The 26033-nt window shown below is 46.2% G+C and overlaps 1 protein-coding gene and 1 pseudogene across 1 annotated transcript in view; both read left to right on the top strand.

Annotated features, from left to right (window-relative positions):
- The window catches only part of SCPEP1 (serine carboxypeptidase 1), a 32356-nt gene extending 12827 nt beyond the window's left edge, over window positions 1–19529 (top strand). Inside the window, exons 6-13 of the mRNA XM_042915935.1 lie at window positions 3221–3293; window positions 9364–9401; window positions 10161–10289; window positions 10880–10973; window positions 11689–11802; window positions 14059–14196; window positions 15130–15293; window positions 18943–19529. Of these exons, the coding sequence (XP_042771869.1) occupies window positions 3221–3293; window positions 9364–9401; window positions 10161–10289; window positions 10880–10973; window positions 11689–11802; window positions 14059–14196; window positions 15130–15293; window positions 18943–19005 (813 nt within the window). The 3' untranslated portion in view covers window positions 19006–19529. The remainder of the gene's footprint in view (window positions 1–3220; window positions 3294–9363; window positions 9402–10160; window positions 10290–10879; window positions 10974–11688; window positions 11803–14058; window positions 14197–15129; window positions 15294–18942) is intronic.
- A 5514-nt stretch (window positions 19530–25043) lies between these two features.
- LOC122207505 lies at window positions 25044–25155 on the top strand (annotated as a pseudogene).
- Window positions 25156–26033: the final 878 nt, after the last annotated feature.

Below are 26033 nucleotides of genomic sequence, written 5' to 3'. Positions count from 1 at the left end.
GAAAGGGCTGAGAAGCATATGTAACATCTTAACTGTGGTGAACTGGTGAGCGGAGGGGGTGCATGTGGGACAGAGGGGAAAGTTTTTCCACATTTTCTCCTGTCTCCTGTGGTGTTTAAGTTTGTTTACAGTGAGCTTGTATGAGCTTCTTTTTTTTTTTTTTTTAACGTTTATTTATTTTTTGAGAAAGAGAGCACACGCATGCATGCACAAGTTGGGAAGGAGCAGAGAGACGGGGACATAAGATTTGAAGCAGGCTCTGCACTCACAGCAGAGAGCCCAATGCAGGGCTCAAACTCACGAACCAAGAGATCATGACCTGAGCCAAAGTCGGGCGCTCAACCGACTGAGCCACCCAGGCCCTGCCACCACCTGATTTTATATGACCTGTGAGCTAAGAAGGGCTTTTACATTTTCAAGTGGTGGTGGTGCAACGGCAGGGTTTAAAAGCAAAGTAATATTTCATGATGCGTGAAAAGTACATAAAACTCAAATTTCAATGCCCACAAATAAAGTTTTATTAGAATTGTTCATTTGTTTACATATTACCTGTAGCTGCTCTAGTGTTAACAGTGGTAGAACTGAGTAATTGCAACACAGGCTGTTTAGTCTACAAACCCTATAATATTTTAAATTCTGGCCCTTTCTAGAAAAAATTGCCACTCTCTGATATATGTGATGTGTACTTCACTTTTAAAAAATATTATTTATTTACTTATTTATTTATTTGAGAGACATAGCGTGAGTGGGTGAAGGACAGAGGGAGAGGGAGAGAGAAAATCTTAAGCAGGCTCCATGCTCAGCACAGAGCCCCCTGCAGGGCTCAATCCCATGACCCTGGGATCGTGACCTGAGTCGAAATTAAGAGTCGGATGCTTCTCCCTCTCTCTCTGCCTCTCCCCTGCTCATGTTCTGTCTCTCTTTCTCTGTCAAAAATAAATAAACATTAAAAAAAATTTAAGTAAACAAAAAAGGGGGGCACCTGGGTGGCTCAGTCATTTGAGTGACCAACTTCGGCTCAGGTCATGATCTCACAGTCTGAGTTCGAGCCCCGCGTCAGGCTCTGTGGTGACAGCTCAGAGCCTGGAGCCTGTTTTGGATTCTGTGTCTCCCTCTCTCTCTGCCTCTCCCCTGCTCATGTTCTGTCTCTCTCTCTCTCTGTCAAAAATAAATACACGTTAAAAAAAATTTTATTTTTAAATAAAAAAAAAAAAAGTCTGATGCTTAACCAACTGAGCCACCCAAGCACCCCTGTGCACCTCATTTTGCTTCAACTCAGAAAGGACATAATATCTAGATCTAGTCTGATTTTGCCACTGGACTCTTTCACCTTCCGCCTGCATAGAAAGTTACCTGAGTGGTGTTATCTTCACACTATATGGATGTCTAATTCTTCATCCATCTTTCACCTAATAATTTTACATCAATTTTTGATTCTCATGTGAGTCAGTAATATCGTTAGGAGTTACAAAATGATGGTTTTCTCCTCCTGTCTTTTTGTTCACATCCATTAGCTGGTATTCTATAAATTGGAACTTTCCCCCATCACCTGGGCTATTTAGGTGACTTATGAAGTAAATTCCTTATGGAAAACCAGATAAATGCATAATTCTTTCTCTGTAATTACTAACATTCAAAGTCAGGATGGTCACTGTGTTCTTATTTTAGATCTCTGAATAGTTTGTGCATGCACATAATTCAAAATTCAAAACATGTAAAAGATACTGGAAAAAATCTCACCCTTGCCTCCCCCTCTCCCCTAAAGCAGCCTCTGTTATTAGTAGCTTCTGTAGCTTTCCAGAGGTATTCTGTGCCTACGTAAGCTAATTCACATACAGTTAACCCTGAACAACATGGGGGTCAGGAGCCATCACCTGCTCATTCAAAAATCCACATACAACTTTGTTTGCTTGTTTGTTTTTCACATATACCTTTTTATTTTTTTTAATTAAAAAATTTTTTAGTGTTTATTTATTTTTGGGGGGGCAGGCAGAGAGAGAGGGAGACACAGTCTGAAGCAGGCTCCAGGCTCTGAGTTGTCAGCACAGAGCCCGATGTGGGGCTTGAACCCACGAACTGTGAGATCATGACCTGTGTCAAAGTAAGATGCTTAACCGGTTGAGCCACCCAGGCGCCCCCGCATACAACTTTTTTAAGCAAAAAAAGTTTTTTGTTTGAGACAATGTTATATTAGTTTCCGATGTGCAACATAGTGATTCAGTTTCTCTATAGAAGTAAGTCATGCAATGGAAAATCCACATATAACTTTTGGCTGTCTCAAAACTTAACTACCCACAGCCTACTATTGACCACAAGCCTGACTGAAAACCTCAACAGTTGATTCACATCGTTCATATATTACGTGTATTCTATACTATATTCTTACAATAAAGTAAGCTAGGAAAGAAACTGCTACTAAGAAATCGTAAGGAGAAAATACATTTATAGTACTTTATTGTAGTTGTTGGGAAAAACCTGCATATGAGTGGACCGGTGCAGTTCAAACCTATTATCAAGAGTCCACTGTATATTCTTTTTTCTCATTTTTATACAAATGATAGTATAGTCCTGAGGCATCCATCCCACCCTCAAGGATCTCCTGAGGAGGCCTGCCACCCCCGCAGTGACTACCCTGTGGTCAGTGATTGTTGTCCCCAAGCCTCCTACCCCTCCCCTCCCAGCACCTTGTGAGGAATCACAGACCTTGGGGGAAAGGGTGCTAGTGACCATCTGAAAGAAAAGGGCTGTACCAGACCCCACGCACATCCTGCCAACATTCTTTCAACAACAGTAGAGGGAGGCGCCTGGGTGGCTCAGTCGGTGGGACATCCAACTCTAGATTCCGGCTCAGGTCATGATCTCACGGTTCGTGGGTTCGAGCCTCACATAGGGCTCTGCACTGACAGTGTGGGGCCTGCTTGTGCTCTCTCAAAAATAAATAAATACATATTAAGAAAAAAATCTTAAAAAAAAAACAACAACCAGTAGAGAGATGCCCAAACAGTTCTTCCTCACTTTGCATATGGCAGCAGGAAAAAGTCACCCTCGCTCTCTAGTGGGTATCTGAGGTCTTTGGATACCCAAGGGATCTTGGAAAGGATGGGCAAAAGTTTTCAGTGCTTGGCAAAGGTGGTGCATAAAGGCTTGGCCCCCTCCTACTGAGGAAGGGATGGAGGTCATTGGGTTCCCTTGGCAAGGATGTTGACTTCTCTTCTTTCAGGCTGTTCAGCAAGGGACCATCCAGTGCAACTTTGCTGGCGTTGCTTTGGGTGACTCATGGATCTCCCCTATAAGTAAGTACGGAATTTTCATTTCTTCTTTCCCATTCTCTATTCTTCCCTGGGACTTTGGGCTGTGTTGTGCAGATCAGGGAACAAGGCAACAGAATTTTCTGGGTCATTAGAGATATCAACCCAGAAAGTATTTGCTCCAGGAGTGTCTGAGAAGTTTGAGGATGAGAACTCATTTACGGAGCTCCTACCATGGACCTCTGCCGGCCAGACTGAATTCTCTTATTTGACTCTTACAACAAAAGAATCAAATTTTACAGCTGAAGACCTTCTAAACACTCAGAGAGGAGGTGGAATTTGCTCTCTGACACACAGCGTGAGTGGCCTGATCGGGATGCACAGCCAGTTCTGTTGGTCATTTGTTCCCCACCACTAGCATGAGGGTTTGGGGTGAAATTCCTGTGTGTTGCTCATATTGGTGGTGAGACAGAGTTTCCATCAGGTCCTGTAGCTCAGGTATGTAGTTTCATAACCTGAGTGTCCTCTTCAGGAGTACAGATAAGAGTTGTTTATGATGCAGACATCTGGGGTGTGGCTTCCGACATCTGAAATAGTCACCTTGGTGGGGTTCACTCTAACACAGGATTTCTAAATCTCAGGGCTACTGACATTTTAAGCCACGTATTTCTTTGTTGTGGGGGCTGTCCTGTGCATTGTTGGATGTTAGCATCTCTACCTGTTAGATGCCAGTCTACCCACCCCAGTGTGATGCACAAAAACACCTCCAGATGTCCCTGGTTGAGAACTACTCTAACCTAACAAAAGGTAACTTCACAGGCAAGACCAAACCACAAAGTTAGAAATTAGAAGAGAAGTTACCCTCTGGAGGAGGGAAGGGAATAAGCTGGAAAGGGACACTAAGGAACTTTCTAGGCTGCCTGTGTTCTATGTCTTCACTGCGGTGGTTGTTACATGGGTGTTTGCATTTACCAAAATTTCTGGGTTTTGTTTTAAGTAGGCTCCACACTCAGCATGGAACCCAGTGTGGAGCTTGAACCCACGACCCTGAGCTCAAGAACTGAGCTGAGATCAAGAGTCTGACGCTTACCCAAATGAGTCACCCAGGTGTCCCGCGTTTATCAAAACTTCTAAATTTACATTTATGGTTTCTGATGTGTGATTATGCCTCAGTTTTTAAAAATAGTAATTTGTATGGGGACCTGGGTGGCTCAGTCAGCTAAGCGTCCAACTTCGGCTCGGTTCATGATCTCATGGTTCCTGAGTTCGAGCCCTGCGTCGGGCTCTGTGCTGACAGCTCAGAGCCTGGAGCCTGCTTCAGATTCTGTCTCCCTCGCTCTGTGTCCATCCTCCGCTCGTGCTCTGTCTCTCCAAATAAATAAATAAACGTTAAAAAAAAAAATAGTAATTTATAAAAAGTAACATTTTTTTCCCTGAAAGGTAGGGATGTGGTTTGTCACAGAGCTGTGTCCCTAATGGATTCGAGATATTCTGATACTACTTGGAATGGTATTTTTTGCCTTTATTCTTGGCATTACCTAGGACTGAAAGGGAGCTCTTGAGTTAGCATCAGGAGAAGGGCTGCTATTTGTTTTTCCTTCCTGGGTGGACCTTGTAAGACATCATGAAACTGCAGAAGCCTTGATCAGAGACATGAAGCTCACCATCTCACTTAGAAACACACGCTGCTTTCTGCGGTCTCATCATTTTCCTAACAGCGCTCAACACTTGAATGTGTTATGCAAACACATACGACAGCTCCATGGATGGATGCTGTTATTATCACAGTTTTGGAGATGATGAAACTGAGATTCAGAGAGGTTAAGCAATTTTTGTAAAGTCACACAGCTGGAGTCAGTATTCACCTCTAGGCAGCAGGCTCCAGAATCTATGCACTCACCTATTTACACAAGACCAGGAAGTTTAGTCTCATGGCTTCGCAAGTGCTATTCATCCTATCCACAATCTACCTTTTTTCACCTTGCTGTGACCAGCTTCCCCTTAGAAATCTTCTTGCCAGGGACTCCTGGGTAGCTTAGTCGGTTAAGTGTCTGACTTAGGCTCAGGTCATGATCTCACAATTTGTGAGCTCGAGCCTAGCATCGAGCTCTCTGTGCTCAGCACAGAGCCCGCTTTGGATCCTCTGTCTCCCTCTCTCTCTACCCCTTCCCCACTGGTTCTTTCTCTCTCTCTCAAAATAAGAAAGAAAAAAAAAAAGTAAAAGAAAGGAGGGAGGGAGGGAAGGAAGGAAGGAAGAAACCTTCCTGCCCAGATCCCTCCTTTCAGACTTTCAGATCCACTTAAGTTCTACCCTTCCATCCCAGAAGTACTCCTTTTTTTTTAAACGATGTTTATTTATTTATTTGGAGAGAGAGAGAGAGGAAAACAGAATCCCAAGCAAGTTCTGCACTGTCAGCGCAGAGCTGGACATAGGGGCTCAATCTCACGAACCCTGAGATTATGACCTGAGCCGAAATTAAGAGTCAGACATTTAGCTGAGTGAGCCATCCAGGTGCCCCAGACGTTACTCCTTTTTTGAGAGAAAAATACTGTTAATTTGCATGCACAGTTATGAACTCTTTGCTAGGTAGTAGGTGCAAAGTTTTAGGAAAGATGCACAGACGTGTTCTGTGTCTTCAAGACCTACACAGTTCAAGATGGTAGCCATAGCCGTGTGCAACTAAATTTAAATTAATTAAAGTACAATAAAAATTTTAATCTTTCAGTTGCACCATCCACGTTTCAAGTGTTCCAGTCGCCACACGTGGCTATTGACTTGTTTGGGACCACATAGATACGGAATATTTCCATCATTGCAGAAAGTCCTGTTGGACATCAGAGGTTGGCAAACTACAGCCTACAAGTTGAGTCTGTCCTGCCACCCATAAGTTTTTTATTGGGACACGGTCACGCCCGTTGATTGACATGTTGTCTGTGGCTGCTCAGAGGATGCCACAACAGAGTGGAGTGGTTGCAACAGAGGTCAGCTGGCCTGCAGAGCAAAAAAAATGTTTACTGGTTGTTCCTTTACAGAAAAATTTTGTCAGTCCCTGGACTAGATCAAGCAGGGAATGGGACACGTTGGAGAATTGCAGGCGATTCTGTATGTGAGGAAACTTAAGGCACACGCTTGATAGTTAAGCAGGGGAGGTGGATGACGGCTAGGTCCCGGAGGGCCTGGTGTGCCCGCGTTTCCCAGGGTGTGCTCTGAAGGATACGAGTCCTATGAGGTATCACCGTGAGGTGCCAACACGGAGGGCTCCAGAGTCAAATAAGTTTTGGAGGTGCTAAATACTGACTCCACCTCTTCAAGGTTTCATAGGCATGTTAGAGACTCTGAGAAGTCCCGCAGGGAAAAAAAATATTTTTTTCTGTTTTGCATAGCCTTAAAGATACTTAACTGAAGAACCACTTTTTCTTCTCTAATACCTAGAGTAAAATCCTGCAGAACTGAGGTTACTTGAAGCATACTTTGAGATGCTTAGCCTTAGGAACTATTGAAGGTTCTTAGGCAAAGGAATGACACATTCAAATGTGCAAGTTGTGGTCCTTGGTACTTTGTTGGCACATGTCAGTGGTACAAGCGTTACCTATAGTTCTGGGAATTGGGAATCATCCAAACTAAGCCCAACTGTTCTCTTTGAGGGCAGGCGTTGTTTTACTCATTTGTTGTTGTTTTTTAATTATTTTATTTTATTTTATTTATTTATTTACTTTTCTTTTGCGGGGGACAAATGAGTGAAGGGCAGAGAGAGAGAGAAGTGGGGCTCACATGGGGCTCATGTTTTTACCCAAATCGGGTCTGGAGCTCTCCCAAAGTGGGGCTTGTGCACATCCGACGTGGGGCTCAAACTCACCAACTGTAAGATCATGACCTGAGCCGAAGTCAGATGCTTAATGACTGAGCCATCCAGGCACACTTTTATTTTATTTTATTTTATTTTATTTTAAATTTATTGTTTACATCCAAGTTAGTTAGCATATGGTGCAACAATGATTTCAGGAGTAGATTCCTTAAGCCCCTTACCCATTTAGCCCATCCCCCTTCTGCAACCCTTCCAGCAACCCGCTTTTTGTTTTCTATATTTAAGAGTCTCTTATGTTTTGTCCCTCTCCCTGTTTTTATATTATTTTTGCTTCCCTTCCCTTATGTTCATCTGTTTTGCATCTTAAATTCCTCATATGAGTGAAGTCATGTGATATTTCGCTTAGCATAATACCCTCCAGTTCCTTCCACGTAGTTGCAAATGGCAAGATTTCATTCTTTTGGCTTGCCAAGTAATACTTCATCGTATACATATATGTGTATGTATATGTGTGTGTGTATTATATGTGTGTCTATAGACACACATATAATACACACACACATATACATACACCACATCTTCTTTATCCATTTATCAGTCGATGGACATTTGGGCTCTTTCTATATTTTGGCTATTGTCGCTAGCGCTGCTATAAGCATTGGGGTGCATGTGCCCCTTCGAAACAGCACACCTGTATCCCTTGGATACCTAGTAGTGCAATTGCTGGGTCATAGGGTAGTTCTATTTTTAGTTTTTTGAGGAACCTCTATACTGTTTTCCAGAGTGGCTGCACCAGTTTTCATTCCCACCAGCAGTACAAAAGAGATCCTCTTTCTCCGCATCCTCGCCAACCTCTGTTGTTGCCTGAGTTGTTAATTTTAGCCATTCTGACAGGTGTGAGGTGGTATCTCATTGTGGTTTTAATTTGTATTTCCCTGATGATGAGTGATGTGGAGCATTTTTTCATGTGTCAGTTGGCCATCTGGATGTCTTCTTTGGAGAAGTGTCTATTCATGTCTTTTGCCCATTTCTTCACTGGATTATTTGTTTTTTGGGTGTTGACTTTAATAAGTTCTCTAGATTTTAGACACTAACCCTTTATCTGATATGTCATTTGCAAATATCTTCTCCCATTCCATTGGTTGCCTTTTAGTTTTGCTGATCGTTTCCTTCACTGTGCAGAAGCTTTTTATTTTGATGAGGTCCCAATAGTTCATTTTTGCTTTTGTTTCCCTTGCCTCTGTAGACGTGTGGAGTAAGGAGATGCTGCAGCCAAGGTCAAAGAGGTTTTTGCCTGCTTTCTCCTCGAGGATTTTGATGGCTTCCTGTTTTATATTGAGGTCTTTCATACATTTTGAGTTTATTTTTGTGAATGGTGTAAGAAAGTGGTCCAGGTTCATTCTTCTGCATGTTGCTGTCCAGTTTTCCCAGCACCGTTTGCTGAAGAGACCGTCTTTATTCCATTGGATATTCTTTCCTACTTTGTCAAACATTAGTTGGCCATACGTTTGTGGGTCCATTTCTGGGTTCTCTATTCTGTTCCATTGGTATGAGTGTCTCTTTTTTGTGCCAGCTTTTTTTATTTTAGAGAGAGAGTGTGTGTGAGCAAGGAAGAGAGAGAGAGAGAGAGAGAGAGAATCCCAAGCAGGCTCCGTGGTCAGCACAGCGCCTGATGTGGGGCTGGATCCCATGACCCTAGGATGATGACCTGAGCTGAAATCAGGAGTCAGATGCTCAACCGACTGAGCCACCCAGGCTCAGTATCTTTTAAAACTCCTTGCTGGCTTTAGACCCTTAGTAAATTCTCAATATGTTTGTGGAATAGAAAAGAATTGGTTGGCAGTATAGTCATAGACATTGAATTACAAAATCCTTAGTCTTCTTCCTTAATTAGCTCCTTGGCAGAAGCTAGTGTCCCCAAACTGGAGGAGCAAATACAGAGCAGAAATGTGAGGGCGGGGGACATATTTTAAGCTGTCAACATACCTAGAGGTCTAGCAGAGAGGAACCTGCACGCACACACACACACACACACCCCCTACCTGTAGGGATGCCATCGCTGGCTATCACTCACTTGCTGGGCCAGTATCAGGTCAAATTAACATGTCATTAGTCCTGAGTCAACAGAAAGGCTTCCACATCATCCCACCTCCCAACTCCTGAGACATCAGCCCTGCACGGAGCCTTGAGACCCAAAGCCACCAGGTTTCTTGCATCTGTCTCTGCTTTGGGAGGGAAGCTAGTACGGTTTTTCTTTGGGAGGACAGAACCACGACAAACTTACTTTGTACATATGTGGTTTCCTTTAGATTCGGTGCTCTCCTGGGGACCTTACCTGTACAGCGTGGTGAGTAGATGCATCCCCAACCCTGCACCCACCCTGGTCAGCAGCCCAGCTGGCCTCTTCTGGCTCTGTCTCCAGGAAGAACAGGCTAGCTGAGTTTGCCTGTGAGGTTGACACTGCTCCTTGGGGGCAAATTTTAAAGAAACATCAGCATAGTTACCCATTTTTCCAGGTACCAGAAACACAATTTTTTAAAAATCCCCCCAACTTTTAATTTTTTTATTATAAAAAATTTTATATATTTTTAATATATATTTTATTATAATTTGTAATACATTTGTAATAAAATATATCTTTTTATTACAAACATTTTCAAATATGCAGAAAAGTGGAAAGATCACTGTGAACACCCAAGTACCCACCATCTAGACTCTTAACATTTTGCCGTATTTTTTTCATCAATGACTACGTGACTTAAAACAATACACTTTTTTTGTTGTTGTTAATGTTTATTTTTTAGAGAGAGAGAGACAGAGTGTGAGCAGGGGAGGGGCGGAGACAGAGGGAGATGCAGAATCTGAGCCAGGCTCTGAGCTGACAGCAGAGAGCCTGACACGGGGCTCAAACTCACGGACCATGAGATCATGACCTGAGTTGAAGTCGGATGCTTAACCAACTGAGCCACCCAGGCGACCCAACAATTCACTTTCATATGTGGTCCCCTTTCTCCCTCCCAGTCTGTCGGCCATCCCTAGCTGTACGTGATGCCAGGTTTGTGTCTCTGAGCAACATGGGCCTTTTCGTTCTCGGTTTGCGTTCTAGTCTCTTCTTGATGACCAAGGTCTGGCAGAGGTGTCTCAGGTTGCAGAGCAAGTCCTGGATGCCGTGAATAAGGAGCACTATGTAGAGGCCACCCAGCTGTGGGGGAAAGCAGAAATGCTCATTGAACAGGTAACAGGACACCCTTGGAGGCAGCCCACTTGCCTTGTTCCCATGGAGGAAGGGCTCCTGGTTGGTGTCGTTGGGATTCGGGTCTTATCCCGAGACTCCCCACGAATCTGAAAGTGATCGCATGCTAAGAGATAAAGCTGATGAGTCTGAGCAGTGAGGAGGTCAGAAAGCCACCCAGGCCTGTAAGACCTGCTCGTCCTCGGCTGAGCGTATGGACTGTGTAAGAAGTGATGTGTCTTGCCGACATGAACGTTTGGATCCTTGTCAAGCATCGAAGCATCCCAGAAGGGAAGGATGCCGGGCTGAGGACTTGAGTGTGTAGGGCCCTCCGCGGCTCTGTACTCCCTATAAGCTAACACAAGGGCCCTTGTTTTCTCCAGCAACTGAGCTCCCCTCGGACGAGCCACTCACTACCCCCAGGAGACTCAGCTGACAGCTGGTCTCAGCCCTCGGAGCCGCTGCTCTGATCCAAGCACATTTACAAAGTTAAAGCTGTCCTTGGATAAGATGGAGAGCCAGTTGTCTTTCTGTTTTGCAGCCTCGATCATGGACAAATCAAACAAACAGCCGCATATAATTCTCTGTTTCAGAACACGGATGGGGTGAACTTCTATAACATCTTAACTAAAAGCGCTCCCATGGCTGCGATGGAGTCGAGCCTGGAGTTCACCCAGAGCCACCTAGGTAAGTGGACCTGGAAGTTGCTAGACCCTGTCTGTCTGTCTCTGTACAAGAGGAAATCAATTTATTTATTTTTTTTAGCTTTATTGACATAATTTACATACCGTAAATTGCACCCATGTTAAGTGTATGATTCAGTGGTTTTAGTGCATCCACCGGGCTGCACTGTCATAACCACCATCCGGTTCTACCAGCATCCACTAATCTACGTCTCCACATATGCCTTCCTGGGGCACTTCATATAAAGGGAACCGTGCAGTGGGTGGTCTCTTGCACCTGGGTTCTTTCACTTAGCATAGTGTCTTGGAACCCAACTTCTGCCCATCAGATTACAACGTCAGTCCCCCTGAAGGCTGGATCGAGTTGTCTTTCAGCTGACCCAGGCTCACTGGATGCCCATATCTGGCATCCTCCCTCCGGGAGAGGCCTATAACGGCTGCAGGAACCCCTCGATTCCACTTGTTAGCCGATTTCCATTGGCCGTGGAGAAACTCAATGGCCCCAAAGTACATAAAATGCAGCGATCAAAGTTAATAAGCATCTCCACTTTCAACGTGTTTCTGGCCTTCTTCCTCCATCTGGGGTGAATTAAGGCGACACTTTTCATTTTCCAGCTGAAAGCCTCCCTCTTAGACACTGTGTCCCAGCAGCTTGGGAAAGACATCGTCTTGGTCTTATTTCCAGTCCTTTGAACTCACCGTGTACCAGTTTGTTTTAGTTCATCTTTACCAACGCCACGTGAGACACCTACAACAGGATACCTTAAGTCAGCTCATGAACGGTCCCATCAGGAAGAAGCTCAAAATTATTCCTGAGGATTGCTCCTGGGGAGGTACTTGCGTGACCTAATTAAGTGCTGTTGGTAGGGTTGGGGGGCAATAGAGGTGAATTCAGACGTCTTAATTTGAAGAATGGGTTTTGTGGATGGGTTGACATGTTGAAGCAGAACAGCTTTACTATCCATGTTTTATAGATGAGCAAAAAAAATAGAGAGACAGTAAATAATGCGCCAAAATTGGTTGAGAATAAGAGATTAGTAGGGAAGTGGGGAGATGGGGGAAGGAATGAAATGATGGGTTAGGTGTTGATAACTGATAAACTGGATTGTGGATTGATAAGCCAGATTGTGGGCACCTGAGAATCTTCCCGCTGGTTTTACTTTTGTATGAGTTTGAAGTTTCCCGTAATAAACAAAATTGAGATTAAAAAAAAAAAAAAAAAGCCATGCCCAAAGCCACAGTCGGTTGTGGGTATGACTTCTAGACCAAGGTCTTTGGGGCAGGTTTTGACCACCTCCCTGGCAGGCCTCCCTGGGTCCTGACGCTGGGTGTGGTCTGGGGTCTACCACCTTCAGTTCTGGGGGCCATCTCTGGGGGAAATATTTGGGGTTCTCATAGACCAGGACCAGGTAGGAATCTTGGATAAGTTCCCGCTCGGTCCTATAGGGAGGCCGTGAGCGAGTGGGACTCCCAGATTCCTGGAGGAGAAACACTCAAGCTGAAGAGGGTTTCCTTTATGTCTGAGTTACCCCAGGGCTATGTCTTTCTAACAGCCCCTTGATGGCTACTGAGCCGCTAAGACTCGACCCTGGCCCTTGCTTCCTCCGGGGATGTGGGCCACCCTCCCAACCTAAAGTTAGAGGATTCATCGTAGCCCTGGTGTTTTCATTTCTGCCTCACCCCTTAGAGTTTTCTAGAAATGAGGGGGTGAGTACATTATTTTTAACATTTATTCATTTTTGAGAGAGAGAGACAGCACGAGTGGGGTAGGGACATGGGGCAGAGAGACAGGGAGACACAGAATCGGAAGCAGGCTCCAGGCTCTGAGCTGTCAGCACAGAGCCCAAGGCGGGGCTTGAACTCACAAACCGTGAGATCACGACCTGAGCCAAAGTCAGATGTGTAACCGACTGAGCCACCCAGGCACCAAGGGGCGAGTTAATTAGATCAAATAATAAGAATCTGGTGTCAGAGCATGGGGAAGTACAAGCACAGGGAGCCGTTGAGGACTGAGAATAGAGGTGTGAGCCATCACAGGAGGCCAGCTTAAAGGTCGAGCCTGCAAGAGCACCTTTCCAGCTCAGCCCCTTCAGTTTATCTTTGTGATGACAGCGTTTTCCATCCAGCTTCTCTAGCGACAGAGACTCTCACTCCCTGCCCATGCGGCTGGACGGGCAAGGGGACAACATTTTTGCGGACGTTGACTGATAGAAAAAACTCCTTTTTGGCTCCAGCTGTATCTGTGTATGGTCTGGAAAGGACAAACTCTCTGGAAGTACCCACACCCAGGGTCTTGAGCTCTGGTTTGCAGTGAAGCCCACATGCTTTGGAGTCAGCCAGGCCTGAGCCCAGCCTGCCACTGACTAGCTGTTTCCCCCTGAGCATGTCTCTGAGCCTCGTGTTCATTAACTCCTGCGCTAGGTTAAGACTCCTCATCTCCTAGGGCTGATGAAGAGGAAGTGGGTTGTTGTTTGTAAAGTGCTTGCTGAAAGCAGCGACTAGCAAATAAAAAATAGTAGCAGCTGTCGTCATTACTTTTGCATTCGATGTTATGGTGACAACGGTCAGGAATCCGGTCGCACTGTGGTACCGACCACCTGTTCTCTTGCCAGGGGCTGGTCCTCCTTGCAGCCTTACTGAGGGCTCGCTCGGCATTGGTTTAGGTCTGATTTGGCCCCACTTGTTCAGAACTTAGAACTTGGCCCCAGTGTTACTCAGCAAAGGAGGAAAACTATCACTTGCCCAAAAGCAGAGTTTGTTCCTTGAGAGGACAGCGTTTTCTGAAGCTCCCTGTTTGCTCGGGCATGAAGCCCTCTCTGGGTTTCAGTTCCTCCTGAAAAATGATGTCAGCTGTCAGCACGTGCACTGGAGTGAACAGAGCACATTTGCCTGACAGGCTTCATTTTAGGTGACTGGCTCACGGCAGGGGTTTCTGGGCCGGCTGGTGAAGCATTTGTGTTTTCAGCCTCTGTTATGTGGAACGCGGTGGTGCCTTGTGGGTGCCGGAGCCCAGGATGCTCTGGACTGAAAGGTGCCTCTTGTTCTGGCAGGTTGCAAGCTGTTCCCTCTTTCTGCTTCCTCATGTGCAGGCCAGTCTGCCAGTGTCTTCCAGAACATGGAGGGGGACTTCATGAAGCCGGTCATCAGCATTGTGGATGAGTTGCTGGAAGCCGGGGTCAATGTGACCGTGTATAACGGACAGCTCGATCTCATCGTGGACACCATGGGTAGGAACACAGTCCGTGGGGCACGTGGAGGCAGTTAGTTCCATGGGTTGAGCTGGAAGGGAGCCAGCCTCGGACGTGTCAGTCTTGAGGCTGGCGATGTAGAAATGCCAGGAGGAAGGCCACTTCCTGTTATGCCCATGTGCCCTGACCTTGACTTCTTTAAAGAGGACAGAGCTGTGGACCCTTAGAGAAGCCTGGGCCTGGCAGATTTTTGAGGCCCTTACATATGATGAAAGAAAAGGAGATATTCTCCTGGTCATGGGATAAATGCACCGTGGAACCGAGGGAAAACCCCGTCTCCGTGCCCCGTCACAGTAGGTGGTAAGCCCTGCAAGCCGAATTGAAACTAAACCCTACTGACTGTAAACCCAGGGGAAACGGGTCCTGTGTGGTTCTGGCTGCAGTAAGACCAGGTGAAGTTCTCAGAACCGGCAGGCAAACCGAGGCACGCAGTCTGACAAGTGTGATGCCTTCACAAGGTCGGCAGGATTGAATATTTCTGCCACTTGTACACCAAGGGCGCTAAGGACACTTTGAAAAGGTTCTGCGTTTCTTCCATGAGCTGCTCGGGTGAGCCACGTTAGCATCTACTGACCCTCAGACTTCTCAGTCCTCTGGAGAGTCCTGCCACCTGCACAGGCCCCCAGTTTCCTTCCTTCAGAGCATACAGTGATGGGAGAGTCAGGGGCAAACGTAGCCGGACCTCAGAGCTTCTAAGTGCCTCCCCGTTGTCTTGGGTATCACTGGGGGTTTGCTAGAAATGCAGTCTCAGTCCTCACCCAGCCCCACTGACTCAGAATCTGCATTGTAACGAATCTCGGGATGAGCCTTATGCACATTACAGTTTGGGAAATGTGAAATTATGGGCCCTGGATTTTTGTTTCTACCCCACCCAACTGTTGATGCCAGACCCTTCTTTGTCCCTCCCACCAGGTCAGGAGGCCTGGATGCGGAAATTGAAGTGGGCCGAACTGCCCAAATTCAATCAGCTGAAGTGGAAGGCCCTGTACAGCGACCCTCAATCTTCTGAAACGTCTGCTTTTGTCAAGTCCTACAAGAATCTGGCTTTCTACTGGATTCTCAGAGCTGGGCACATGGTGAGAGAGAGTCCGGCAGCCTTTGTTGTGGGCTCTCAGCTGTTCTGAGAACAAAGCCACGGGCAGTTGATTATGCGTGGGTGCACTACCTGTTTCGGCCTTAGAAGAAGTGCTTTGGGCTTGGGAGTATTTTGAAGTCTCTGATTAATTTTTGCTATTAGTGCTTCATTCCTTTGAGTCTAGAAATTCTCATTTATTTATCTATTATTATTTTTAAGATTTAAAAAATTTTTTAAGTAACCTCTACATCCAATGTGGGGCTCGAACTCCCAACCCTGAGGTCAAGAGTCGTACGCTCTACCAACGAAGCCAGGCGGGCGACCCTTGAAATTCTCATTTAAAAAAGCAAATCCTTCTGAGAGCGTTAAGCTAGGCTCTCTATCCTTTATTCCTTAGTTTAAATGAATTTAGTGTGACTTTCCTTTTCGTTCATCCTGGGGGAAGAAGGGAGAAGTTGTCTTTCCCTGACATTTTCAGGGAGCAAAACCCAAAGTTCAGTGGTCTGGAAAGCAGAGTCCCAGTGCGTGGTACAAGGTAGGGGGCAGTGTTTTCGAGCAGCGGTAGCTCCAGAATTTCAGTTTGGAAGAGGCTTTCTGTGCAAAGACGAGGCCGCTTCGCTCCTGCATTTCTGAGCGAACACACTATTTCCCCTTAGGTTGTATGTTGACTGAGTGGCTTTCCGTGGGCCGGGGGAGATTATAAAGGGATAAATCCACTGTATACACACACGTGTGCATGCCTGTGCACGAACAGACACCTATGCAGGTACCAGAGGAGAAGGCGCCCTGTGGGTTATGCTTTGGTTTGGCTACTTAAATACAGGGTTTCTCTTCTTCCCAGGATGGTGGTTTCCTGGAGAAGATTCATTGGGAGGGATGGTAAGGTGCCCTCTGGCCTGCCCTGCCCACTTGGCTCACTTGTGCTTAGGACACACTCCATAGAGAATGAGCTGAGGGGCAGTAGTCTGCTTAGAAAGTGGGTCTAGGGGAGCGCCTGGGTGGCTCAGTTGGTTAAGCGTCTGACTCGTGGATTCGGTTCAGGTCACGATCTCACAGTTCGTGAGATGAGCCTTGCGTCGGGCTCTGCGCTAACAGTTCGGAGCCTGCTTGGGATTCTCTCTCTCCTTCTCTCTCTCTCCCTCCCCCACTCTATCTCTGTCAAAATAAATAAATAAACTTAAAAAAAAAGCGGGCCTGGGAAACTGGTCTTTAAGCTCGGTTTGTACATGAAGCACATAGTTTGTACATTAAACATACACAGTGTGTTTATTTGGATGGCTGGGGAGGTGATGAGAGAGATTTTGGCAGGGACCTAAGTGCCCCCTCCACGAACCACTCCTCAGGGCTATCAGCTAGGCAGAGAGGAGGTGTAGGAGCAAGGAGAACAGGATGTGCAGGTCCAGAGGAACCTTCAGACCATCGAGGCCGCAGGCACTGGGGAGAGATACCGAGTTAGGTATCTCCCTGTCCTGAAAGCAACAGTCGGGCTGTTGAGGGTCCTAAAGCAAAGGAGCGAAAGTACCAGATTTGTCTAAGAAATAACATTCTAGCAGCAAAGGGCCTGGGACAAGACTGGGGCAAAGAGCCGAGCCGATCAAAGATGCTTTTATAGGGGCGCCTGGGTGGCTGTCGGTTAAGCATCCGACTTGGGCTCAGGTCACGATCTCGTGGTCCGTGAGTTCGCACCCCATGTCGGGCTCTGTGCTGACAGCTCTGAGCCTGGAGCCTGCTTCGGATTCTGTGTCTCCTTCTCTCTCTGTCCCTCCCCCACTCACGGTCTGTCTGTCTCTCGCTCTCTCAAAAATCTATAAACATTAAGATGTTTTCATAGTGATCCAGAAGGGAGAGAAGTGAGGAATTTGATACAGGAGAATGGTAACTGCCTGTAGAACAGCCAAGTGGGATGCCCATAAGACAACTGAATATATATGCTGTGTTTCTATGACCTGGAGGCCAATTTTTGTTGTGGGAGAGAGAGATTTGGGAGTGGAATATGAAAAAGGCCTGGGACAGGGCCCTGGGAGCACCAGGGTGTAAGAGGCAGGAGGCGAAAGAAGGACATACAAATTGAGACTTGAGAAGGGGCAGCCGGGAAAGTAGGAGAGAGGCCGGGGACTCGGGCATCCGCCAAGTAGAGGGGCCAGTGGTGCCGCAAGCCGCCACGAACTCAGGTAAAGGAGTGACGTGCGGGCTCCCTGGTATCCATAGTGGTCGTGGCAGGCGCTCTCAGAGCAATGGAAAGGACGGAGCAGGTGGATGAGCAGTTTTCCTCCAGAAACCGGAAGGAAGTAGAGCCTGCCCTTTGAAGACACTTGATCTGAAGGGACCATGAACAAGGCTGCAGGACTTGGGGTTAGGACGGCATTTTTGTTAGGGCTTTGAGTATGCTGAGTCCCCTCAATATCAACTAGGAGAAAGCCAGTAGGATGTCTTAGGACACAGAGCTGTGACTGTAGGCCGCATAGGCAGGTGGGAGGGGAAGCAGGAAGGGACGGGCTGCATGCTGTCAGTGGTGTGTTGGAGTTCAGGCCCGTTTCCTCTGGTTTGTCACCTAGGGAACAAGAGATCACTTGGGGCAGGTTTAAAATAGTTCTTGGAAACTGTTATTAAGTTCTCCCCAACCACTTCCCCTTTAGTTGATGAAACGTCATTCTGCTATACCCCACTGTGCCTGTGCTTCCTGGGGACCGGGCTGGGAGAGAGGGTCGGGGGCAGCAGTGTGCCACAGAGAATCAGGGAGCCATGGAGTTTCAGAACTCGGTGCCATCAACTTGACCTCGATCATTGTGGAGGAGAAACTGAGGCCTCCGCCCCTCCCCTTTTTTGATGGTGTGTGGGTAGGAGGTTTATAAAGGAATTACTCGAAAAATCTAAGGGAGAAAGAAGGTTGAATGTAACAATACAAAAATGGGGTGCCACCCCAAAACAAAGCATCTTGTTTGTTTGTTATCTGTTGACAGATTTCCTACTAGCTTCCCTCTTGGCTATTTCGTACTCCATTTCCAGTCTGAGATCCTTCCTGCACAGAGCATCCTTTAAAATGTCTAGCACCTTCCCTCTTCCTTGAATAGGCTAGGTGCTGGTAACGTAAGCATGGGTCTTATAAAGAAACCAACTGGGGCGCCTGGGTGGCTCAGTTGGTTAAGCATCCGACTTTGGCTCAGGTCATGATCTCACGGTTTGTGAGTTCGAGCCCCACATCGGGCTCTCTACTGTCAGCGCAGAGTTCACTTTGGATCCTCTGCCTCCCTTTCTCTCCCCCTCCCCCGCTTGTTCTCTCTCCCTCCCTCTCTCTCTCTCTCTCTCTCTCTCCCTCTCTCTCTCTCTCTCTCTCTCTCAAATAAGTAAAAACATTAAAAAAGGGGGGGAAAAGGAAAAAAAATCAACAGATCAGCCCCAAATGGAGTGGAAGGTTCTTTCCTAAATGCTGACTTCTTTAGATCCCTGTAATCTGACAAGCTTTTGTCCCGTGCAGGGGTCATTTCGCAGATGGGACCCTCCCTTACAGGGCGCACTCAGGTGCAGCTGGCCTCTCAGGCTGCTGTCCCAGAGCTGTACTTCCCGTGGGAGCAGGGTCTCAGGATGTCGCCCCTGACCCCAGAACCAGGGACAGAACCAGGAGGGCTAACTCGGATCCTGTTCGGCTCTAGGTTCCTTCTGACCAAGGAGACATGGCTCTGAAGATGATGAGGATGGTGACTCAGCAGGAATAGGATGGACCGGAGGTGAGTTGCTTGGCCTTGGGGCACAGGGGCTGAAGCGAGCACCCTGCAGCTGTAGGAGGCACTGCTCTCCCTTGAACCCACTCGCCTGTGCGCGTGAAGTTTCCTGCCTGCTTCTCCAGAGAACAGAATCGCTGCCTCCGTGGCAACTTGGAAATCAGTTCTGCTTCCGAACAAACCTAAGTTGTTTTCTTCTCTAATGGATTTGTTTTCATCAAAATGAAAGGTTGAAATAAGTTAACATGTTTGTATTATGAAAGTAAATTATGTGGTTTATGGGGGAAAAAAAGAGAAAGACAGGTAAACAACAAAATAAACACCCTTTTACTCCCTTCCCCGGGATAAGTTCGGCTGTCAGTTTAGTGTCTGTCTTTGGAAGTCTTTTTTTGCTATATATGCGTGTATATTTTTTACAAGAATGGAATCATTACTGTATGTTGTTTTACTACCTTGTTCACATATTCGTTTGTCCTAAACACCTCTTCATGTCAGTAAAGTTTCTTCTGTAACATTTTTTTTAATGCTTATTTATTTTTGAAGGAGAGAGAGAGAGACAGAGCGTGAGTGGGGGAGGGGCAGAGAGAGAGGGAGACACAGAATCCGAAGCAGGCTCCAGGCTCTGAGCTGTTAGTACAGAGCCTGATGCGGGGCTCGAACTCATGAGCCATGAGATCATGACCCGAGTCGAAGCCAGATGCTCAACTGACTAAGCCATCCAGGCACCCCTTTCTATAACACTTTTAATAGCTGCTGAAGCATTCCATTTTGTGGATGCACCATCATTTATGTACCAAATGCACAACTGTTTCACGTAAGCAATGTCTCCTTTGTCGCTGCTATAAACAGTGCTCTGGTGATTCATCCTGACAGTTATATTTTTATACACATCCTCATTATTTTCTTGCAATAAATTCCTAAAAGCATAACTGTGAAGTCAAAGAATTGGAGCTTTTCTTTAAAATCAAAATGAGGGGCACCTGGGTGGCTCAGTTGGTTGAGCATTCAACTCTTAATTTTGGCTCGAGTCATGATCTCACTGTGAGTTTGAGCCCCGCGTCGGGCTCTGGGCTGACAGCACAGAGTCTGCTTGGGATTCTGTCTCTGCCCTCCCCTATGCATGCTCACTTTCTCTCTCTCTCTCTCTCTCTCATAATAAATAAATAAAACTTAAAAATTTTCTAAAATTTTTTTTTGAAGTTTATTTATCTTGAGAGAGAGAGAGAGAGGAGCAGAGAGAGAAGGAGAGAGAAAATCCCAAGCAGGCTCCACACTGACAGCACAGAGCCTGACGTGGGGCTCGAACTCACCAACCGTGAGATCATGACCTGAGCCGAAATCAAGAGTTGGACGCTTAACCTACTGAGCTACCCAGGTGCCTCAAGGTCTTTAATTTTAAAATCCAGGCTTTTAAGTTTTAGTGTGTGGCTCACGATCTGCAGAAGGGATGTGATAGCCTCTATGCTGATCCTGAAAAGAACACTATTGCCTGTGGTTGCAGGGCTGAGATATTGAAAACCAAACCCAAAGTCTTCCTGCAGCACATAAGGAGAGAGTTATCAGCGGGTTATGCCTGCATGACCAGCCCTTTTGGACCTGAGATTAAAACAGGGACACCCCACACTTACCCACGGTTCGCTGTTGGAGGGCAAGCGCTCCTGCGTGCCGTGGACAAGGAAGACAGGCTTGTCTGTCTGTCAGTTTTGATCCCTCTGGACTCCACCAGTGTATGTTCTCCTGCGGCTTCTGCTGCATATCCTTTGCTGGAAAAAAATTTAGCTATGAGTATAACTAGTCACTGAGTGTTGTGAGTCCTGGTATTGAATTACAACACAAATTGAATCCCCAACCTCACAGGAAACCTCTGTTTCATTAGTCGTTAGGGGACTAGGGGCGCCTGGCTGGCTCAGTCAGTAGAGTGTGTGACTCTTGATCTCAAGGTCATGAATTCAAGCCCCCCGTTGGGCACGGGGCCTGCTTTAAAAAAATGAAATAGAAGCTAGGGTATTAGTTGGGAAGGAATGTGAATTTGACCATTAGGAAGGGCCATGTAGACAGATTCCAGTGAAGCTAGGGCCAGCGAACCTTTTTTGCCACTTGAAGCAACCTTCTATCCCTGCCTGAGGAAGTTAACGTTCTCCTGCCCTGAGATCCGGTAACCAATCCCAAGATGCCCAAAGCCGTCTTCTTGCGACATTATATTCTCTCTCAACCCACACCCATGGCTTCATGGAAATTCCCTATGATCAGCTCCCTGGGGAGGAAGTCTCGGGCTTGGTTTATAGATAGCTCCACGTGGTGGGCATGCGTCCCCTGAGAATGGACAGCTGTAGCACGAAAGCCCTTCTCCGAAACAGCCCTGAAACATGGTCGGGGAAATCCTCCTAGTGGACAGAACTGGGGACACTGTACCTGTTTGTTCACTTTGCCTGGAAAGAGAGGTGGTCAGAAGAAAGGGTCTGCACCCAAATCATCATTTGGCTGGGTAGTTGCACTTGGAAGGAACACAACTGAAAAATCAAAAGGTCTGAGGAAGAGGTATGAGCATGGACCTCCGAGTGGCAGAATAGGAGGATAGCTTGTGTTCCGTGTGAATGCTCACCAAAGCAGAGAGGAAGATTTTAACGATCAGGTGGTTAGGATGACCCATTCCGTAGACATCAGACAGTCTCCTTCCCCAGCAACCTCTGTGAACTCAATACCAATTGAAGTGGCCACTGTGACAGCGATGGAGATTATACATTTGCTACTGGAACATGGACTTGTGCTCACCAAGACTGATCTGGCTATAGCTGCTGCTGAGTGCCTAATCTGCCAACAGAAGGAACTGCACTGAATCCCTGATACGGCACCATTGCCTGAAGGCGTCAGCCAGCTACCTGGTGTTAAGTTGATTACATTGGACCACTTTCATTATGAAAGAGGCAGCAAGTTGTTCTTATTGGAATTGACGCTTGCTCTGGACTTGGATTTGCCTTCCCTGCCTGCAGTGTTTCTGCCAAAACTACCATCTGTGGCCTTACAGAATGTGTCGTCCGCCATCATGCTATTCACAACAAACGAAGCGCAGAAGTGGTTCATGCTCTTGGAATTCACTGATCTTAACCATGTTCCCCATTATCTTAAAGGGACTGCCTTAACACATGGTTGAATGGCTTTTTGAAGATTCAGGTACAGTACCAGCTAGGTGGTGACACCTTGCAGGGCTGGGGCAACGTCCTTCAGTATGCGGTGTATGCTCTAAATCGGCATCCCACGCTTCTCCCATGCTCTGGATTCAGGAGTCCAGGAATCAAGGGATACAAATGAAAGGAACTCCTCACTATCGGCCCAGTAGTCAAATTTTTGCTTGCCATTCCTGCAACTTTAGCCTCTGCTGGTGTAGAAGTCTTAGTTACAAAGGCAGACACGCTTTCATCAGGAGACACAGCAAAGATTGCATTGAACTGGAGCTTGAAGCTGCCATCTGGCGTCTTTGGGCACTGGATAAACAGGCAAAGTCCAGGCTGGGGTGATTGATCCTGACTATCAAGGGGGAACTGGGTTGCTACTACACAGGATTAAGGAGGGAGAATGCAAGAGATCTTTTGGGGTACCTTGTAGTACACCCATAGCCTCTGGTTAAAGTCAATGGAAAATGATAATAACCCAATTTAGACTGGTAGTGGCCCAGACCTCGCACAAAGGTTTGGGTCATTCTACCAGTCAAGGAATTATGACCAACTAAGGTGCTCGCCGAAGGCAGAAGAAATATGGAATAAATAGTGAATGATCTAGTTATTAATACTTGCTGTGACCTCGTGACCTGTTGTAGAACAAAGACTATAACAGTTATAAGTATTTCTTCCTTATTTTGATGTGAATATATTATAAATATTAACCAAAATCTTGTAATCTCTTCTCTCAACCCTTTATCGTCTAATTTAAGATGTGCTCATAATAGATAACTTTATATGTAAGTATCTAAGTTATAAGATGTCAAAAAGGGAGTATGAATGAATCAGCTAGGAAAAGAATGTACGTTATCCAAAGACAAAAAAGGGACTCTGGTGTTGTTCTGGGGGAGAAAGTCAGCGTGGCTTGGGCCGTGTGGGGGATATTGCGTGGTGTTCCGCAGAAGCGTGATTTTGTTGCTGTCTTTATTTGGAGATTAAGCATAGTTTAAGGCACTGTGTACGGGTGCCAAGTCGAAAATGGATGGACTGTGGGGTCTTTGTAATGTTTCTACTTGCCCAGGCCAAATTATATTTCCCAGAATTACCTCTCCTGTTTGTTTCTGATTAGAATGGCCCACAAGACTGGAGATTCTCGTGGAGATTTAGAGGATAGAAATGAGGCAGCAGCCAATGTTAGCTCAAATGTGCTGTCATTTATCTGCCGGCTCAGCTCATGAGCAGCTGGGCTTACAACAGTCTGCCTTCCCTTGGACCCTCCTGGAGCTTCTCTGCCTCTTGGGCCAGAGATGAGTGTGCTTAGGTCTGTGATGAAGACCGAACTGGCATGAGTTTTGTTCCATGGACTGTGTTCATGGACTCCAGCTCTCGTTCTTCTTATTTTTGAGAGAGAGCGCGAGCAGGGGAGGGGCAGAGAGAGGAGGAAAGGGGATCCGAAGTGGGCTCTGCACCGACAGCAGAGAGCCTGACGGCGGGGCTCAAACTCATGAACCACGAGCTCATGACCCGAACTGAAGTCAGATGCTTAACCGACTGAGCCACCCAGGCGCCCCAGGTTGCTGTTGTTCTTTCTCTAGTTAGAGAAAGAACTTTATGTCCATTGTCCCTTCCTGACCGCTTGCCCTGTGGACTTCAGTCCCCAGCATCACATTTTGAAGGCACCAGCCTCAGGAAGACTGCCTACCCAGCTCCCACGCTGCAGTGTGTAGTCGAATCCCTACACACACACACACACACACACACACACGCGCGCGCGCGCGCGCACACACACACACATGCACACACACGCACACACATGTACACACGTGCACATGCATGCACACACATGTGCGTGCGCACAGTTCCGCTTCTCTGATTGAACCTGACTGATACCATAAATTAGATTCAATTATTTCTTAACGGATTCAAAGTAGCCCCACAACTGGAACCTGAATATTTGATAAAGGCTCTCTGTTCTGTACAACTTAATCAGCTGCAGAACCCTTGGGTCACATCTTTCCTTCATTGTTGGTATCAGCTGCTGCTGAGAAATTTGAAGCCACCTTGACTTTGTATTTTTTACCTTTATAAACAGGTAATTTTATACCTGGATGCTGGACACTTGTTTAATCTTACAAAATGGTAACTTCAGATGGTACATTGATGTGTATAGTCTTGAATTAATTTTGCCTGATATTTAGTGAGCTTTTTGGTTTGTAGGTTTAGATCACCAGTTGAGCAATGTTTTCCACTGCATATTTGAATATTGTTTCAAGCTCTTTTTCCCACTTTTCTGTGCTTGTTTTTATTCCAGGGACTTTGTTTTTTTCTTTAAAAAAATTTTTTTTATGTTTTATTTTTGAAAGAAAGACAGAGTGCAGATGGGGGTGGGGCAGAGAGGGAGGGAGACACAGGATCCAGAGCAGGCTCCAGGCTCTGAGCTGTCAGCACAGAGCCACCTAGTCGCCCCATAGGTGCTTTTAATCAAGACTGCCATCAGCAGGTGGTAGCCAACGCTATGGCAGTAATCATTTCGCAACTTAGAAATGTATTAAATCAATACATTGTACACCTGAAACTCACACAATCTGTCAGTGATAGCTCAAAAAAAGCTGGGAAAATCAAGGTTGCATCAACATCAGTACTTCGGTTTTTGGTAAAATTTGGTCAATTTTCGACGTTTCTGAAGCACTTTTATTTTCTGTAATTATCTTTCTCCTTATTTCCCCCATTATGCCAGCTGCTGTTTCCCCTTCTTACTGATGTCTTCTCGTCTGCTTCTTCATTTCCTGTTTCGTGGATTTGTGTCTGCTCTAATGTCCTTGAGAGGGAGCAGTGCGCAAACCTCTTCTAGTACAAACCTTCCAAAGAATGTTCCTGATTGCTTCTCAGCCTTTTGGCTGAGATCAAGTGTAGTATCTGTTCTAATCAGTTTAATATCTTACACGTCCTGTATCCAAAGAAGGTTCCTCATCTGTCTTTTGTATCTCATGTTAATTTCCTCCATTTTAGTTGACGTTCGGTTTTTCATGTTTGTGTGTTTGCTTTTTGTTTATGTGTACATATCTCTGAATGAGGATAGTTATGGGAATCCTCCAATTCCTGATCCAGTTCATCTGGTTATTTTTTAGATTGTTCACTTAGTTCTTGTTCCAGAATATTTGGTGTTGTGGATGCACATGGTCTATTTAGTCTTCCAGTTGCCTGAGGGAGGTGGAGCTGGGATGTTAGGCAGTAATTATTGGGAACATCTTCCCTGTGGCCAACTAATGGCAGAAAGCACTCAGATTTTGTTGCGTTTCCTGCTTTAGGACAGACCAACCATTTTGCTAAGAAGTAAAGTCAAGAGAGAGCTAGGGACTTACTTGATGGGCATTTTAGTTATCTACTGCTACATAATAAATTACCCATAAACTCTGTGACTTAGGACATTTATTATCTGATAGTTTGTGGGGGTCAAGAACCTGGGCATGGCTTACTGGGTCCTCTACGTGAGGGTCCCTCACTAGACTGCCATGAAGGTGTTGGCTAGGGCTTCAGTGGGTGGTCTCGGGACTCCAGTGGGGAAGGACCAGCTTCCAAGCTCACTCATGAGGTTGCTGGTGAGATTTAGTTCCTCACAGGACTGAGGGCGTCCTGCAGCTACTTGCCATGTGAACCTCTCCACAGAGCAGCTCACCTTGTGGCAGCCTGCGTCATCAGAGCAAGCAAGAGAAGAGTCAGAGTTCAGGCAAGATCAAGGTCACCGTCTTATAACTAATTTCAGAAGTGCTGTCTTATCTCCTTGACCTATTCTGTTCTTTAGGAGCAAGTCAATAACCCAGCCCACGCTCAAGCAGAGGAGATTATGCAAGGGCGTGAATGCCAGGA

The sequence above is a fragment of the Panthera leo genome, chromosome E1 (genome assembly GCF_018350215.1).
Source record: "Panthera leo isolate Ple1 chromosome E1, P.leo_Ple1_pat1.1, whole genome shotgun sequence".
NCBI lineage: Eukaryota > Metazoa > Chordata > Mammalia > Carnivora > Felidae > Panthera > Panthera leo.
The sequence above is the reverse complement of the archived record's forward strand: the minus strand, read 5'-3'. Positions and strand labels throughout refer to the sequence as shown.